The following is a 16,809-nucleotide window of genomic DNA, read 5'->3' as shown; positions in this document are numbered from 1 at the left end:
GTTTATGACGAGCCTGCCATTGCACAGCGGAGGGAGCGAACGGAAGAGGCGGGGGATGGGGAATAGCGGAAAGAAGGGAGCCAGGAATGATAGAACGGATAGGGAGTCAGGAGGGATGGTGAATAAGAGTTCATGAAGAGGAGAGGGAGAGAGAGAGAGAGAGAGAGGAAGAAGAGAAGAGAAGAAGATGGAGAAGAAGTGGGACTCGGAGCAGGATTGCATCGACTACCGATTACCTTGTTCCCTTTTTGGGACTCCGCCCGTTCGCCCACCGCCTCGTTCCAGAACATGAACTTTCGTAGCTTTCAGTTTTACGGCGTACGCCCTACGGAGGTATATCCGAACTAATTATCAGGGTATCAGGATCGAAATGTTTGCTCGACGGTCTTTCAGGTGAGTACAGCACATCATTGGCGATCGCCCTGTCGTTCGAGGGGAAAACGTTACATGAGGAGATATTGCTGGCATTCCTTCAACACGGACGTGAGGAATCGGTTTCATTTATCAGATGGCTGCATGACCTCCACGCTGGAGATGCATGTCTGACTGCTCCACACAGTTATGGTGGTCGGGAGTCAATCCCTATATCAGGGATAAATCCCCTCCGATCCAACACCTACGAAATATGGGGTCTATCACACGGCGAGACTCCATCGATATACCGTTTCCAGCCCGACGATTTGGTGTGGCTGAATCCATCATACCGGCTCAGGAAATGAGTGCCGATGCAGGAAATCATCTACAAGAAAAAAAAAATATCCGAGTCACCAGACGAACATGCAGCCCAGTCACACCGATTCCCAGGGCAGGGATCCCGCGATAGTCATGGTTAGTCACGATCGGATGGCGATAGTTAGGTCTATTATGATATTATGTTTGCCAAGGTATCGAGCACGGCCCCAGCTTTAGTGACCATGCGATGTGCTTTGCGCTCTGACTCAATATGTCGGTCGGAGGCGTCAGACGGGTTATCAACTGGATGCGACAGTACCGTTGAAGCGAGCTCTCCGCGATAAGAAGTCATCAGGACGTTGGAAAGCAGATCCCCACTTGGATACTTGCAATGTCCCCACCGGTGCGTCTCCAAGTGGGCGAAACTATTCAGATCGTCGCCAAGTTGGGTGGATATATATGGAGTACTCCTAGACAGGGATACGGAGCGCCTACACGTTGTCCCCGAGAGGGAAGGGAATCAGATAGAAGCTCTCAGTATGAAAAGCATGAGTACTTGGGTAGTACTACGTAGGCAGAGGAAAACTTTAACCCAGCGGTCCGTGATGGATCAGTTTGGGATACAAAGCGCCACCCCGGAACCTTCCGCTATGGATTGCCACTAGTCTGGCCCCAAGGCGGAATCCAATCGCCCAAGACAGACAGAGAACATCGACTTCACCAACTTCTGTTCCTCTCTACCCCTCACTCCTCCAACACATCTCCTTCCCCCTCGCAGTATCTGCAGGCTGAGCCTGGTCGACTTCCCCTCTCCGGACGCCCCTTCGCGAGGTACCTGTACCCGATCTCTCTCCCATCTGTCGATCGGTCACCATGGCCGAAAGGATTTTGATGAACGAATATAAGACCCTCGCCAAAGAGCCGTGGGTGAACATCGAGGTACGAACTGCTTCCTACCGACGATCTACTGTCAAACCCAAAGATCCGAAAAAAAAAAAAAGCCCACCCGATTCTCCCGCCGCTAACATCCTCTTCCCCCCTACCAGCTCAACGAGGAAGACATCTTCAATTGGACCATCGGCCTGATAGTCCTCAACCCCGACTCCCTCTACTATGGCGGCTACTTCAAAGCGTCGATGAAATTCCCCAAGAACTACCCCTACTCGCCACCCGGTAAGTTCGACCGACCAAGGTGCCGAACAACCTTAGGGCACGCCGGCTAACGAACCGACCCGACCCGCAGAGTTTCGGTTCCTGCGTCCCCTCTACCACCCCAACATCTACCAAGACGGCAAGCTCTGCATTTCGATCCTGCACGCTCCCGGCGAAGATGAGATGTCCGGTGAGCTCGCCTCGGAGCGGTGGTCGCCCGCCCAGCGCGTCGAGTCCGTGCTCATCTCCATCCTGTCCCTCCTCGACGACGCCGAGGTGTCGTCCCCGGCCAACGTCGACGCCGGCGTGATGCTGCGCAAGGAACCCGACCGGTACAAGGCCATCGTGCGGAACAACGTCGAGGAGTCGAAGCGTGACATCCCCGAGGACTTCGTCATGCCCACCCACCAGACTACCGCCACGCCCGTCAAGCCCGTCGAAAAGGACGACTCCGACTTCTGGGCCGAGAGCGACATCGATGACGATGTGTTTGGTGGGAGCGACTCTGACGAGGATCTGGACGTCGACGACCAGGAGAGCGCCAGCGATGAGGAGGAAGATGACGACGAGCGGGCCTGATCCCGGTCCGCTTTTGTGCTTCTTCAACGAGAGATTTACGGATTTTTTTTTTCTTTATCACGATTTTTGGCGCATAGGAGCTCAGCGGTCTACATACATGGCATACATAGCGCAGGCGCATGGGGTGGAAGGCGGCTGAGTTTTCTTCATACTCATGCATAGGATCTACCCGCAGTCATATGGCATTTCTGGCATTCTTCTTGATCATTTTATCCGTATCGTCGTTATCTCTTTGGACTGGTTATCTGGTAAATACTGCGTACGAACATGGATCTATACTGTACCTAGTATGAACAAGTTGCAGCATTACTAGTCCAATGAGAGACTGCTTTAGAGAGTGGAATCTGACAGTACGCGTTGAGGTATTTGTGACTTGACGGTAATGTATCCAGGGGTCTTGTGCCCCTTTACACCGTACATATGATGTGATTAAAAGAGAAATGATGCGCTACAGTCCCTGGCTGCGACTTTGTCAAACAGTCATGGTGGGGCTGCAGCCTTGTGATTGCTCACTTGACCCATTCTCACCGTATCATGACGCCCGCTACCCAGTAGTTTCATCTTACCAAAGTGTCTAGTTATATTGCATCATATTGCCATTCTGATACCAACCAAAAGGAGCTTCTAGTCAACCAGTCGTTGAGGATGTATACTACGATATGAATAAACCAAGGAAAGCACTAACAAGATACATGCAATGCAGTCAATGCATTGATTGGCACGTGCAAAGCATCAATAAAAGCAAATCAAACCAGCGCCGATGTCCATCCTCTCAAATCCCGAGCTGTGCTGTGACGATAATCCTGATCTATACAACGACAGCATCCTGAATCTCACTGTAGATAGCGCCGAGCTCCTCCGAAAGAAGCTTCTCGGCCTTATCGACGATGCCGTCGAAGCGGTTCTTGATGGAGCCGGCCTTGTAGCCACCGTCGGCGATGATCTCACTGTAGTTGCCAGAGCCACCACCGTTCCAGGCAAGAAGCTAGGATGATCCGTTAGCATACGCGACTTCGATTTGGAAAGAAGAAGCATGTGATAACTTACGTTAGGAGTATCGGAGGGGATGTCAGACAGAGCACCCTCGGTGGCAATGGAGATGATGTTCTTCTTCAGCTTGGCAGGAGTAAGCTCAGCGACAGCGAAGGCCGAATCCGGCGAAGGCTGAAGAGAAACGAAGTAGGCCAACAAGCCAGCAATGTGAGGAGACGCCATCGAAGTTCCGGAGATGGTGTTGACGGCGTGCTTGCTGCCGATCCAAGTAGACTGGATGTTGAGACCAGGGGCAAAGATGTCCGTGCACTTGCCATAGTTGGAGAAGTAAGCACGCTCATCGGCCAGAGTAGAGGCACCAACAGTCACGGCATTCTCGGCAGCGGCGGGAGAATAATCGCACGCATCGGCGTTATCATTTCCAGCCGCAACAGCGAAGTGAAGACCGGCTTCAACGCCCGCATTGACAGCATCTTCGAGGGTCTTAGACTTGCCACCGCCAAGACTCATGTTGGCAACGCTGCCCTTGAAGCCCTTGATCTTGCCATCCTTCGCATCCTTGGCCCTCTTGAGGTGGGACTGGACGGCCCACTCAACACCCTGGACGACATCAGACATGGTGCCAGAGCCGCTGGAGCGGAGGACCTTGACGGCGAAGAGGTTGGCCTTCTTAGCGACACCATACTTCTTGCCAGCGATGGTTCCGGAGCAGTGAGTACCGTGGCCATTGCCATCGGCATCCTCATCGTTCTGAGGGATGGTCTTGCCCCAGGTGGCACGACCCTCAAAGTCCACGTGGTCGACATTGATACCGGTGTCAATAGTGTAGGCATCGACACCCTCACCACCCTCAGAGGCATACAGGTACTTGTTGAAGGTGCCGAAGGAGAGGCTGTCACGGTGGGAGATACGAGCCAGACCCCAGGGGGCGTTCTTCTCAGTAACCTCTTCCATGGTGTGGACTTCGGAGTCCTTCTCAATGTATTCGACCTATGATACGAGGTGAGTTACTGGGGTTCAAGCATGTAGGGAGGGGGGTTGGTGGCGAGGCGAGATGACTTACGTCAGGATGTCTGCGGACCTGCTCAATCACGTCTTCGTGGAAGTGACCGGAGTAACCCATCAACGAGCCAGCGATATTGAAGGTACTCTTGAGGCCGAGATACAGTTCATCACCCAGATCCCAGAGCGACCGCTTCTTCAGCTCTGTGCGAGAGAACTGAGAGTCGTGGATGTCCTGCACCCACGTGTGATGAGCAGCGGCGGCGTCATCGTTGACATGCTTCTTGAAAACGACAATATAGGAGTCCGGAACCTCTTTAGCGTTCGCAGCAGAGAGAATAGGAGCAGCTTCGTTGTGAATGGAGCCAACGCCGATGGGGTTGGCAGCCGTCAGCAGCGGCAAGAGGGTCAGGCCGAGGAAGCCCTTCATGATGGGCAAGTAGGGGCGAAACAGGGGAAATCGACAGCCGACAGAGGGAGGAGCTTGAAGAGGAGGAACAGGATGGATGAGAAGATGAGAAAGAAGACGACAAAAGATGGGGGGAGATAAGGATGGAAGGGGATGATGGGGAGTTGAAGAAGAGGAGGATGAGGAGATGGAGGAGGTACGGAGTAGTAGTAGGAGCAACAGCAAGGGCAGACAGAGGTGGAGGATGATGCAACCGGGATACGGTACGGTACGGCAGGTGACCTACCGGACCCAGTATGGGGCGATACCTGATACGGGCGGTTACGCGGACGGACGGCCGTCGATCTATCGAGATTAGCGCAGCCTGGGGTATCAGCGGTGAGGTATGGATCACCATGGCAATGGACAAAGTGGTCAAGATCGAGAATAGATATCTAGCTATTTTCTGTCTAGGAGCTGAGTCCCTCCTAGGTAGTGTTCAAGAGGGCTGGAGGCAGTACGGTTATGACAGTAGCCCCGAAATACCAGACTATCAGAGGCAAATCCGGTGGAGACCGATGCATTCAACTAGCATGAAAGATAGGACGCTTGGATTCCGAAAGTAGGTGTGTCAACCCCCAAAATCATTGCCCAGATGGTCCTTAGGTCCTTACCAAGCATCCGAGGTAGACACCAACCGATGCTGTAGCTGAGGTACCTAGGTACGACTGACGCTTCCTCCCCGTACCTGGATTCCATGTAACCCGCCACAGGGCAACTATCAGGCACCCTGGACAGGCAGAGTCGCGTGCCCGCATGAGGACCTGTTCGGCTGACGCCTCGATTACGTGATGACGGTACCCGGTAAGTAATGTCAGTACAAAAATACAGGGCAGATAAGGCTTATCGATACACCCTCCTCCGTTCGGCCCAATGAGTGATCGCCGGGTCACCTGATACCACCCGGACAGTCATCCGCTCCGACCGTCCCCGCTTTCCCGCACAGCCTCAAGTGACGTTGGTCGGTCAGCTTCAAGTCCTGCTGTCCCTCAGCTCGACCCTTCAGAGCGCATTGGATCAACCTCCCCGCTCCAACCTCTCATTCTAACCCCCGGTGGAGCTCAACACCCCTCGATCACACCCGTTCCCATCCAAACATATCCGTACCTTCAGACAATCGCTGATCTTCGGACCTACCGACAATCCGTCTCTCCCCTCACGTCCGCCCTCCCCCTCCCATGCCCGGCCGTGCGTGGTTGAGCCCTGAGGTCCGCAGCTAATCGCACTTCACGCAGACCAATGCAGACCGCCTTCGCAATCACGCTAAGAGCTGGCTCATGGTGTCTGGTGGTCCCTGGCCATCAGATAGGGATTCGGGGTTAAACTTCAGCGCCGCAATGAACCGGGCCACCTCTGTCCTGCCCGCCTCCCCATCGTCGTCATCCCAATGGTCGACCACGGAATTATCCCCAGTTGTTGATGATTTGAAATTCATCTGCGAAGAGGACACCCTCAACTCCCAGACCGCCCTCACGGCCACAGAATGTTTGCTCCGTCTTCGTCACACATTCATTGACAATGACCCCCCGAGAGAGGCCAAGGAAGCCTTCCGTCACCTCAATGGCTTTCATATACTGCTGGCTTTACTGCGGAAGATAGCCGATACCTATGAACCGCACGATTCATCAAGGGACGAACGGAGATATCTGCTGGCACTCCACAAAGATACACTGGCGGTTCTGGCTGAGGGATTGAAGGATCACTTTGGGAACAAGCGGCACTTTGCCAGTCGGGTCATAGGGGGAGGTGAATCCGCGCTGGAAGAAGCTTTCTCGATTCTGGCCAAGAAAGTCGATGCCATCCAGGCCGACACGGAACTATTTTATGGGGGCATGCTGGCTGCAGCCCTATGCCAGGAGACGATCGCGAATATATTCACCATCTTAAGTACGAAGTATGAGTCTATACAGGACGTGTCTTCCGATGATGTTAAAGCGGAAGTAGATCGGTGTATAGGAACGTCCGAAACCGTCGAGGTACCGGAACTTTTGGGACCGTTCGTGCGGGCATGGTTGATGCAATCCTCGTCCTCCACGGCTGATCATAGAATACAAAGGCTAGCTCTTCCAGCATGCCTCTGCCAGCTCGCTTCACAGTCCCAGCGGAATGTTACTACCTTGCATGGTACAGGTGTTCTCTCACTCATCCTACCCATCCTGTTTGCCGAGGATCGTTCCGAGCCGGAGAGATTGTTCTATCAGGAATTGGCACAGCTTCTCTGTGCCCACGGCATCAGTCATCTAGATGATGCTGTGACTCTTTATCGGAAGGCGCATGATTCACCAAAGATTTTGCATTTCCTTGTCAGTGTTCTGAAGCGGTCCAAGGAACCTCCGTCGATACAGTTTGACTTGTCAACGCACGGCTTCTGCTCGCTTGAATTCTCGACTATGGGTCGTCCATTCCCACCTACTACCACTGCTGGATACACTCTCGCTGTATGGGCGCGATTTGATAAATTCGATCCCACCACGCACACAACGATTTTCGGCGCCTTCGACTCCAGTCAGACTTGCTTTCTCTTAGCGTACCTTGAAAAAGATACTCGCAATTTCATTTTGCAGTCGTCAATACGTGGTCCTCGCCCCAGTGTTCGATTCAAGTCTATAGCCTTTGAGCCCAATCGGTGGTATCACATCTGCGTGGTTCACAAAAAGCCAAAGCCACCCTCATATGCACGTGCGTCGTTATTTATAGATGGCGAATTTGTGGAACAGACCAGGATTGAATATCCTTGCGTACCTGTTGCAACCACACCGAACCGCGCACCACGAGTGCAGGCCTTTTTCGGCACCCCCCAAGATTTGGCCATGAAACTTGGGAAAGGCGTGTCCATGTCCCGATGGTCATTGGCAAACGCACTTTTGCTGGAAGATGCTCTGAGTGACGATATGATTTCGGTATTCTATAATCTTGGACCTCGATACTATGGTAACTTCCAAGATTGTTTAGGCTCTTTTCAGACCTACAAAGCATCTGCGTCCTTGAACCTACGTAATGAGCACTTGCACCCTGGTAAAGAAGAACAGTCCGATATCGTCACCGCTGTTCGTCGGAAAGCTAGTCTCTTAATCCGCGAAGGCTCTATATTGATTAATGTGTCTCCTCTGGCGGTTCTAGATGATGACGATAGTAACAATATCGATGAGTCTCGGCTCATCAAGTGCCTTTCCAAACAAGCCGCTAGAAACTTACATCAGTTGACAAAGGCTGGAGGCAATGCGGTTGCAGTTAACGGAGCCACTCCCGCAATCAATGATGCCTTGACACAGGCCCACGGCATCGGAGTGCTTACCGGTGACCCTGTGGTCGCGGTACCGCATTCTTTGGATGATGTGAGCTGGAGGATTGGGGGTTGTGCAGCGGTGCACCTGAGTTTGATCCACGCATCCACAACAGCCGAGGCCACGCGACTTGCGGTAGTTGCGCTCTACGAGGCCGTTCAAGATAGCTGGCGAAACAGCGAGGCAATGGAGAAAGAAAATGGCTACGGGATCCTTGCTGCTTTATTGCGCGAAAAGCTCGGGTTCCCGTCTGGCTCCTCAATCGCGGCTTCGAAAACGTCGGGCGTTTGCTCTAGCCATGAAGAGCGGTCTGCCTTGGCTCTTGACATTCTTCGATTAACTCTAGGGTTTGTTGGCTATGACTTTGAACAGCCCAACCGGTCAATTATCACGAACCCCTTGGCCTATCGCGTATTGCTCGTGGATCTGGAGATATGGAGATCGGGAGATCAACCTCTCATCGATCTATATTATTCCCAGTTCTGTACCTTTGCCAGTGAAAGCAATTATCGACGATTCAATGGAAAGCGTCTTGCTCGAATGCGTATGATCTCTCTGGCTACCCCTTAGCTTATGTGTGGAGTTTGTCCCTCGCTGACCATCGACAGGTGTGAACAAGAAGCTGCTCGAGGCCCTCAAGGTAGAAGACTTTACGCTAGAAGCGCTACGACTCTTCACAAACGCATTCAAGTCAATAATGGAGAGCAGCATGTCAGCGGACTTACTTCGATCGTTGGCCCTTTTCATTACTTACGCCATTCACAAGCCAAAAGAGCCCAGCAGACTACAAAAAAAGAAGAGTCTCCGATTCAATACAAGCATGCTCAACCAACAAAGTTATACGGGTAAGAAGTTCGTGTCCAGCACCATTCTGGCCACGGAGATGCTTCGAATGTACTGCTCATTGCTTTGTAATCCTCATGACCTCGGGCCTATCAAGAAATTTGCAAAAGCTGTGACAAACAAGGTTGGTCCCAAGCTCACAGTTGGTGATATCAGCGCTGACCTATCAAAGTGGCTTCTATACCTCATGTGCGAAGATGAACCTGAGGTTGTTACTCTCGCAACCAAGATCCTGTCTCGCTTGATTTTCACTCATGGAAGCAGCTACAGCAAGAAGCTCGGCGACAAGTCCGGGGGCTACACAATCATGCGACATTACCTCAAGAGGTGGTGGAATGTGCCTGCGTTGTGGCCAATCTGTTTTTCCATATTCTTTGGCACCGATATTGCAAAGATGATCCTTGATAGGCGATTTGATGAGATGAGTCTTTTGGATCTCTTTTGTTCTGATGGCAACGTGGAAGTTCTGTACCCCGAAATGCTCCCAGTGCTCACTGGGATGCTGCAGAGTGCGTTGAAGAAAGCAGTGTTGTCGGACGAATCATTGGATGTCGACAACCAAAATCCCGATGCGCTTCGCGACCACTTACACCAGCTCCCGAAGTCTTCCATGTCTTCACAAGTGCCCGTCAACTCGGCTTCTGAAGGAGTGTCACTCCTGTCTGCCGTTATTGATTTCTTGGCCAGAGCTCAAGTGAAATCTCAGAGCTTCCGCGAATTTGCAATGCGCCCAGATTACGTACAAGGGTTGCTTACAGTAGTGTTTCCTGTGGTGGTTGGCTCTGATTCCGTTGGCACTGAAATTGAAATCAACTCCCAGTCACGTCGTGGCCTTGAGTTTGATGATCAGCACCTGGTCATCCGCCCACGGTCAAGCAAACCAACAGAGCTAAGAACCACCATGGTGGAACAACCGGGGCCTCAAGATGACCGAGGGGATTCCCTTGGCCGAAGGTCCTCATTCATCTTGGTTTCCTCTGACGGGGGCAGTAATTCTCCATCCACTGCGCGCATACGCCACGCGTTCAATCCGAACGAGATTGAAAACCCTGGGTCTACCCAGTATCCACTCATCACGAGTATCTTGAATTTGGTTCTCCTGGTGTTTTCCGAACAGCTGCTCGAACGGAAAGATTTCTCTGGTCTGGGAATCTATCTAAGGACGCCACCGAGCTTCCCAGAACAACAGGCATACTTTAATTCATGGGTGCTTAGAAGTCTGCTCTCCGTACTGAAAGAAGTTCTCTTCTCAAAGATCGAACTTCTGTCAGAGCCGCGGGTACTCACAAACCTCGGGCGGTTTACCACCCACCTAGCAGAAGCTGTGTATGAAGGCTGGTTCGTTGATGGCGCTACTGCGAGCCTCGAATTTACCGGAACCATCCTGGAATATCTTCAGAGGCCCGAGGTATCGCGTCTCAAGAGCATAAGGCTTTGCAGTCAAACGGTTGCCACAATTCGGTCTGTTGTGTTCCGTATGGTCCTGCTCCAACTATCCGAAGTCGAAGACAGCGAGGCGATTGCTTTCTTGAGTCGTCTGTCTTATTGGCAGGTGGTTCTCCTCAATCCCGATGAAGCTCAGCCCGACTACCTTCAACTATTATGCTACCTCCTCTACACGAAATTAATCGACAAAGATGGAAATATCCGCCTTGCGGCCGCCAGCCTTTTCCGGGTTCTTCTAGTGCAGAAGCCTGTTGAGATGTCTTCAATTCTAGGGAAAGCTACTGTTCCCTTGCAGCAGCGCCTCCAGGGAGGGTTTGAAAGCCTTGTCAGTATGGAAGATGAGGCATTCCTGCAATGGGTGGACCAGCAATCGGAGGACCTGAATATCCTGTTTTTCGGCATTCTGTCCAAGACCTGGGAGAGTTTCGTGCAAGAGGAAAACACGAATATTGAAACTAACTCTCGGAGTCGGATCACCAAGCGGAAGGAAAGGCTGAAGCAATGGAGACAGACCGAAGAACTAGGCGAAGAAGTGTTGCGCAAACACGAAGCCACTTGGCATCACTGGGTGTCGAATATATCCGCCTCTGAGTTTCTGAAGCTCCAAAGAGCCCTTCAAGACCAACAGGATAATTCCGCGTTCATGTGGACAGCGCTGTCCCATTTGACCATGGACCTCCGTCGCTCCGGTGGTATTTTGGCGGAAAACAAAGAGAAAAAATGGGTTCTCGACCAGACTGAAGGCCGAAGTCGCATGCGTTTGCGCATCGTTCCAGATGATTCCGGTGAACGACAGGACTACCAGCCCAAAAGAAAAGCGTCGGAACCCCCGGCAATGAAGATCGATACGCAACTTGCTTCATCGTCATCTGCGGGTGACCCTGTTGGCCTGACACCTACTGCGCCAAACGCTGACATTCCCGACAATGCACAGGAGATCCGCCCAGACAGTCGCAGTATGCTTGAGGAGAGCTTCGAGATGATTGATGATCCCAAAGTAGACTTTGAAGACTACGAGGACAAAAACAGAAAGGTCATGCGGAGTCTGCACCGTGGTGACCAGGTTGACAGTGTATGCAACATGTCCCGGATCATTGGGTTAGAGGCAACGGAGGGTCTCCTAATTCTTGGGAAAGACAACATCTACATCCTGGATAACTTCTTCCAGAGATCGGACGGGGAAATTGTCAATGTTTGGCAAGCGCCCCCCGAGGAACGAGACCCATATGTACGCATGATTACTGGCAGAGAGTCCAATGAACGCAGGACACAGGAGCACGAGACTAGGAGTTGGAAGTGGGCTGACTTGATCAGTGTCTCTAAGAGGCGATTCTTGTTCCGAGACGTGGCACTGGAGATCTTCTTCACCGACGGGACAAGCTATCTGCTAACGTTGATATCCTCGCGAGCCCGGGACAACTTGTCGAGTCAGCTTGCAAACAAGGCACCACAGGTCACTGGGAGTGTCGGCCATTCGCGGCCCGAAGATGTCTGGCGATTCGAGACACTACGTAGTCCGGAAGACGCTCCCCAGTCCTTAGGATCCAAGTTTGCCAGTGTCTTCGGACATTCCCCAGCCCATCCTGCGACACGAAAATGGGTCAAAGGCGAAATCTCCAATTTCCATTATCTGATGTTGATAAACACGCTGGCAGGTAGGACATTCAATGATCTGACGCAATATCCGGTCTTTCCATGGGTCCTTGCCGATTACACGAGTGATGAATTGGACCTGACTAACCCGAAAACGTTCCGTGACTTATCACGACCTATGGGTTGTCAGACACCCGAGCGGGAAGCCGAGCTTCGAGAACGATACAATGCCTTTGCAGAGATGGGAGCGGGTGACTCCCCTCCATTCCACTACGGCACTCACTACTCATCTGCCATGATCGTCAGCTCCTATCTGATCCGACTCCAGCCGTTCGTCAAGTCGTATCTACTTTTGCAGGGAGGCACCTTTGACCATGCAGATCGTCTCTTCTATTCTATCGCAAAGGCATGGGAGTCGGCCTCGCGCGGAAACATGTCGGATGTCAGAGAATTGATTCCCGAATTCTTCTATCTGCCGGAGTTCCTGGTTAACTCGAATCGATATGATTTTGGGTTCCTTCAGAATATGACTACCGCAATTGATTCGGTTGAGCTTCCACCGTGGGCCAAGGGTGATCCGAAGGTATTCATCGCCAAACATCGCGAAGCCTTAGAAAGCCCGTACGTGACGCAGAATCTACACCACTGGATTGACCTTGTGTTTGGTTGCAAGCAGAAAGGCGAGGCGGCTGTTGAGGCAGTTAATGTCTTCCATCATCTCTCATACCAAGGCGCCAAGGATGTCGATACCATCGATGACCCCGTGGAACGTTTAGCTACGATCGGTATTATACACAACTTTGGACAGACGCCGCATCAGATCTTCAACCGGCCTCACCCGCAGAGGGAAGATATACGGTACAGGGTACCGAGATTGGATCGACTCGCTGAGTCGCTCACTCAGCTCCCTCTCTCGCTCCTGGGTAAGGAGCACCTTGCATTTTCACACCGGCCTTCAGATGTGCATCTGAGCTAATATAATGGTAGATATTGGTGAACAAGTCACTTCGTTGTCGATGAGGCACGATCGCCTGTTATGTGCCGCCCCGCTCAGACTGAACATTCCACCGACATACGACAAGTATATGGAATGGGGATTCTTTGATGGGAGCGTCCGGTTCTACTCGGCGGATAACCGAAAGGTACGGCTAGTATGCCCCCGATTTGATGAGACAAAGTACTTACTCCCCCAGCTTTTGGGTCACTATGAGCATCTGCATATTGGTCAATTATCAGGCGCAATTTTCGCCGATTCCCGGACGTTGGTGACTTCCGGGACCGACTGTACGGTGTCTACATGGCTCTTTACTTCCACCAGCAAGTCGGTGGATTTACAGCCGGCCGGATCCCTGTTCGGTCATCGATCTCCCGTGAGCGTATTGGCAGTGTCACGGTCTTTCAGTGCTCTTCTATCGGCATCGACGGATGGCCAGATCCTGCTGTGGGATCTCAACCGGCAATGTTTCGTCCGCGAACTCTCGTCACAAGGACCAGTGGATGTAAGCCACAGCCATGTTTGATCCTTACAATTTTTCGCGTTCTGTACTGATGTGTCTAGTGTGCTCGAATCAACGATGTGACGGGCGAGGTCATGGTTTGCCGAGGCAACCGCATCAGCCTGTTTACACTGAACGGAGCGCTCCTGTTAGACCAGGCCGTGTGCGACTCTGCGGACGATCAGATCATCTCGTGTGTGTTCTACGAGGGGGTGAACAATGAGTGGCAGGAGCGTGAACTGCTCTTCACCGGCCACCGGAGAGGTGTCGTCAACGTGAGTGCGCGGAGTTCTCAGAACGGACTGATCATGAGGCTTACGAATATCTAGATTTGGAGCAAGATCATACGCCACGGCCGGTTTGAGCTGGAGTTGATTCGCCAACTCCATCACATCGACAATAGCCGGGACAACGGGGCAAACATCTCCGCGGGTATCAGTTGTATTCTGGCACTTCCGCATGTGGTGTACACGGGGGATGAAGCGGGCCGAGTGGTGAGTATTTTTTGCTTTGGGGAGAGGAATGCTTTTGCGACGAGGCTGACGGGTTCTGTAGTACGAATGGAGTTGTGTGCAGCGCCGATGATGATGGATTTCGGAGGACGCCTTACTTTCCAAAGCGATGGAGTACTCCGCAGTATAGTATGGAGTAGAGGACGTGAGAGGAAAGCGTGGCGGTTAGGATGTCCTAAATCGGAAGGGGACCAAGTCCGGTGGGACGGAGGGGTTTGATCGAACCTGCCTGATTTGATGTCCTGGGGAGTATGGGCAGGATAAAAAGGGAATGTCTAGCGGGACTCGTGTTCATGAATATAGAAATAGGTTTTATCCATAGACCCAATCGTCGGCGTAGAGGTAGGCTTGAGGGTGTGTTTGTTTATGCATTGTCTGATACTATTTTGTACCTCGCTACGAGGTCCAGCATCCTAGGCGAGTTGCCCGGTGAGAGAACAAGAAGAAACACCGGTTATTATACGGATCTGATTAGTCCGATGCAGGTAAAAGTGGATTCGGGGTTGCCGGAGCACACTGGACCGGGGGAACCACGGAACGAGAGGGAGCTGAAGACAACAGGGGAAGGGGGAGAGAAGAAGATCGAGGGACGAGAAGAGATAGCAGATACAGGAATCGAGCTGAAAGGAGATAGAAAGATGCCTGCAGGAGTATATGGACGTACGGTGTATGGGAAATACTATCGGGAGGATACTAAGGTAGCTGCTGGTTGAGAGGCCGCCGAAGAAGACATAGCGTCATTCGCCCCACCATCCCACCTCGACCTCCCCTCATTCCTCCTCTTCAATGCTTCTTCCGGCTTCGATCGCCACGTCGTCTCCTTTTAATTACCTTTCCATCCCCGACGTCAATTCTTCTCTCTTCCTTCTATCATCCATCTTTCTGTCTATCTATATCCTACCTTGATCTAACCTCCCCTTCTCATACCCTCATATCATCCATCATGTCTTCCTCTCTCGAGCAGCTCAAGGCCTCTGGCACCGTAAGTCCCGTGTTCCCAAGACTTATCCCAAGATACCCTTACTGACTTGCTCTAGGTTGTCGTCTGTGACTCTGGTAAGTCCACGTTTGCCACCGTGCAATCATTGTAGACGACCCGTCTGGCTGACCGTCGATCGTGTCAAGGTGACTTTGCCAGTATGTGTGCCCCGCCCCTCCCTTGCAGGTATCACGAAAAAATAGCAGACGCTAACATATCCCAGCTATCGGCAAGTACAAGCCTCAGGATGCCACCACAAACCCCTCCCTGATCCTGGCCGCTTCCAAGAAGCCCGAGTACGCCGCCCTCATCGATGCCGCCGTCGCCTACGGCAAGCAGAACGTACGTCCCCTTACCCGCGGGAAACTTGGAGTGTGATGATTGACAACTGTCGGACAACAGGGCAAGACTGTCGATGAGCAGGTCGATGCCACCCTGGACCGTCTCCTTGTTGAGTTCGGCAAGGAGATCCTGAAGATCATCCCCGGAAAGGTCTCCACCGAGGTGGATGCTCGCTTCTCTTTCGACACCCAGGCCTCCATCGACAAGGCCCTTCACATCATCAAGGTATGGTGGCAAACGAGATTCCCATTCGGGATGTGGCTAACAGACCCCATCATAGCTCTACGAGGAGATCGGTATCTCCAAGGACCGCATCCTCATCAAGATCGCCTCCACCTGGGAGGGTATCAAGGCCGCCCAGGTCCTCCAGTCTAAGCACGGTGTCAACTGCAACCTGACCCTCATGTTCTCGAGCGTCCAGGCCATCGCCGCCGCTGAAGCCGGTGCCTACCTCATCTCGCCCTTCGTCGGCCGTATCCTGGACTGGTACAAGGCCGCCCACAAGCGCGACTACACCGCCCAGGAGGACCCCGGTGTCAAGTCCGTGCAGGCCATCTTCAACTACTACAAGAAGTACGGCTACAAGACCATCGTCATGGGTGCCTCGTTCCGTAACACTGGCGAGATCACCGAGCTGGCCGGCTGCGACTACCTGACCATCTCCCCCAACCTCCTCGAGGACCTGTACAACTCGACCGCTGCTGTGCCCAAGAAGCTCGATGCTTCGGCCGCCGCTTCTCAGGATATCGCCAAGCGCAGCTACATCAATGACGAGGCTCTGTTCCGCTTTGACTTCAACGAGGAGGCCATGGCCGTGGAGAAGCTCCGGGAGGGTATCTCCAAGTTCGCCGCTGACGCGGTCACCCTCAAGGACCTGCTCAAGCAGAAGATCCAGGCATAGACGGGAGACTGGGACTCACCGTTGTGTTTGGTTGATTCGTTTGGTTCATGATGAAAATTCCCTCTAGTTCTTTTCCTATGTAAGATTGGCGATATGAAAAATCGGTTAGGTAGATACGAATCATGATTGAATTTGCACGACCGTTCATGTAATTTGTCATACATAGGTAGGGTGTAGGTAGGGTGGGATAGATCGGAGTCTATCACGGGAATTGGATGACTTCATCGGGACTGTGCTCGGGAGCTCCTAACCGAGGTGGAGCTTGGAGCTTGGAGTTTCGATGGCATTTCCCTAATCTCAGGTCTATCATCGAGGTGCAGTGTATGTTGTACGTGCTTTTAAGGAGTCCAGACAGATAGACTCAAAACGGACGGCCTGGAATAGTTCTGGTAATGATTGCGTAGGAATCGCCGGAGCACGACGCCCAACACCCGACAAACGTCATTCCGGCTGCCCCGCCAGAGTGGGGGATGCATACGCCGTCATGACACTTCTGTCGTCTCTCCCCCAGCCCCGGAGGCGGTAACAATGGTATGGCAGCGTAACAACCCCTCGTTCTCTCGTCTA

The 16,809-nt window shown here is 52.5% G+C and overlaps 5 protein-coding genes across 5 annotated transcripts; 4 read left to right on the top strand and 1 right to left on the bottom strand.

Annotated features, from left to right (window-relative positions):
• Positions 1-1,306: 1,306 nt before the first annotated feature.
• On the top strand, positions 1,307-2,809 carry BDV59DRAFT_171864 (putative ubiquitin conjugating enzyme (UbcC)). Its single transcript, XM_073688632.1, has 3 exons — positions 1,307-1,611; positions 1,719-1,845; positions 1,916-2,809. The coding sequence occupies exons 1-3, from the start codon at positions 1,546-1,548 to the stop codon at positions 2,401-2,403; spliced, it is 681 nt and encodes a 226-aa protein (XP_073550793.1). The 5' UTR covers positions 1,307-1,545; the 3' UTR covers positions 2,404-2,809.
• A 117-nt stretch (positions 2,810-2,926) lies between these two features.
• BDV59DRAFT_171862 (S8 family peptidase) lies at positions 2,927-5,001 on the bottom strand. The gene is made up of 3 exons (XM_073688631.1): positions 4,460-5,001; positions 3,451-4,386; positions 2,927-3,388 (listed from the first exon to the last, which is right to left on the bottom strand). The coding sequence occupies exons 1-3, from the start codon at positions 4,826-4,828 to the stop codon at positions 3,212-3,214; spliced, it is 1,482 nt and encodes a 493-aa protein (XP_073550792.1). The 5' UTR covers positions 4,829-5,001; the 3' UTR covers positions 2,927-3,211.
• A 1,008-nt stretch (positions 5,002-6,009) lies between these two features.
• Positions 6,010-14,182, top strand: BDV59DRAFT_126373 (Beige/BEACH domain protein). The gene is made up of 8 exons (XM_073686895.1): positions 6,010-8,674; positions 8,739-9,097; positions 9,146-12,935; positions 13,000-13,154; positions 13,206-13,511; positions 13,571-13,783; positions 13,838-14,002; positions 14,064-14,182. Exons 1-8 carry the CDS (start codon positions 6,124-6,126, stop codon positions 14,091-14,093), a joined length of 7,569 nt encoding a protein of 2,522 aa, XP_073550791.1. The 5' UTR covers positions 6,010-6,123; the 3' UTR covers positions 14,094-14,182.
• BDV59DRAFT_126484 (uncharacterized protein) lies at positions 13,999-14,905 on the top strand. Its single transcript, XM_073686897.1, has 2 exons — positions 13,999-14,002; positions 14,064-14,905. Exon 2 carries the CDS (start codon positions 14,272-14,274, stop codon positions 14,731-14,733), a length of 462 nt encoding a protein of 153 aa, XP_073550790.1. The 5' UTR covers positions 13,999-14,002; positions 14,064-14,271; the 3' UTR covers positions 14,734-14,905.
• Positions 14,771-16,634, top strand: BDV59DRAFT_171858 (sedoheptulose-7-phosphate:D-glyceraldehyde-3-phosphate transaldolase TAL1). The gene is made up of 6 exons (XM_073688630.1): positions 14,771-15,002; positions 15,058-15,076; positions 15,146-15,157; positions 15,223-15,341; positions 15,402-15,566; positions 15,622-16,634. Exons 1-6 carry the CDS (start codon positions 14,964-14,966, stop codon positions 16,240-16,242), a joined length of 975 nt encoding a protein of 324 aa, XP_073550789.1. The 5' UTR covers positions 14,771-14,963; the 3' UTR covers positions 16,243-16,634.
• Positions 16,635-16,809: the final 175 nt, after the last annotated feature.

This window comes from Aspergillus ambiguus (assembly GCF_047715705.1).
Source record: "Aspergillus ambiguus strain CBS 117.58 unplaced genomic scaffold BDV59scaffold_5, whole genome shotgun sequence".
Taxonomy (NCBI): Eukaryota; Fungi; Ascomycota; class Eurotiomycetes; order Eurotiales; family Aspergillaceae; genus Aspergillus; species Aspergillus ambiguus.
The sequence above is the reverse complement of the archived record's forward strand: the minus strand, read 5'-3'. Positions and strand labels throughout refer to the sequence as shown.

Excerpts from the sequence above, each read along its gene's own strand:
- BDV59DRAFT_171864 (XM_073688632.1), top strand. The coding sequence starts at position 1,546 with ATGGCCGAAAGGATTTTGATGAACGAATATAAGACCCTCGCCAAAGAG. Across the intron at positions 1,612-1,718 it reads AGCCGTGGGTGAACATCGAG|CTCAACGAGGAAGACATCTT; the intron begins GTACGAACTGCT and ends CCCCCCTACCAG. Across the intron at positions 1,846-1,915 it reads CTACCCCTACTCGCCACCCG|AGTTTCGGTTCCTGCGTCCC; the intron begins GTAAGTTCGACC and ends CCCGACCCGCAG.
- BDV59DRAFT_171862 (XM_073688631.1), bottom strand. The coding sequence starts at position 4,828 with ATGAAGGGCTTCCTCGGCCTGACCCTCTTGCCGCTGCTGACGGCTGCC. Across the intron at positions 4,387-4,459 it reads AGGTCCGCAGACATCCTGAC|GTCGAATACATTGAGAAGGA; the intron begins GTAAGTCATCTC and ends CTCGTATCATAG. Across the intron at positions 3,389-3,450 it reads TCCCCTCCGATACTCCTAAC|CTTCTTGCCTGGAACGGTGG; the intron begins GTAAGTTATCAC and ends GGATCATCCTAG.
- BDV59DRAFT_126373 (XM_073686895.1), top strand. The coding sequence starts at position 6,124 with ATGGTGTCTGGTGGTCCCTGGCCATCAGATAGGGATTCGGGGTTAAAC. Across the intron at positions 8,675-8,738 it reads AAAGCGTCTTGCTCGAATGC|GTGTGAACAAGAAGCTGCTC; the intron begins GTATGATCTCTC and ends GACCATCGACAG. Across the intron at positions 13,155-13,205 it reads ACTCGGCGGATAACCGAAAG|CTTTTGGGTCACTATGAGCA; the intron begins GTACGGCTAGTA and ends TTACTCCCCCAG.
- BDV59DRAFT_126484 (XM_073686897.1), top strand. The coding sequence starts at position 14,272 with ATGGGCAGGATAAAAAGGGAATGTCTAGCGGGACTCGTGTTCATGAAT.
- BDV59DRAFT_171858 (XM_073688630.1), top strand. The coding sequence starts at position 14,964 with ATGTCTTCCTCTCTCGAGCAGCTCAAGGCCTCTGGCACC. Across the intron at positions 15,342-15,401 it reads TCGCCTACGGCAAGCAGAAC|GGCAAGACTGTCGATGAGCA; the intron begins GTACGTCCCCTT and ends GTCGGACAACAG. Across the intron at positions 15,567-15,621 it reads AGGCCCTTCACATCATCAAG|CTCTACGAGGAGATCGGTAT; the intron begins GTATGGTGGCAA and ends ACCCCATCATAG.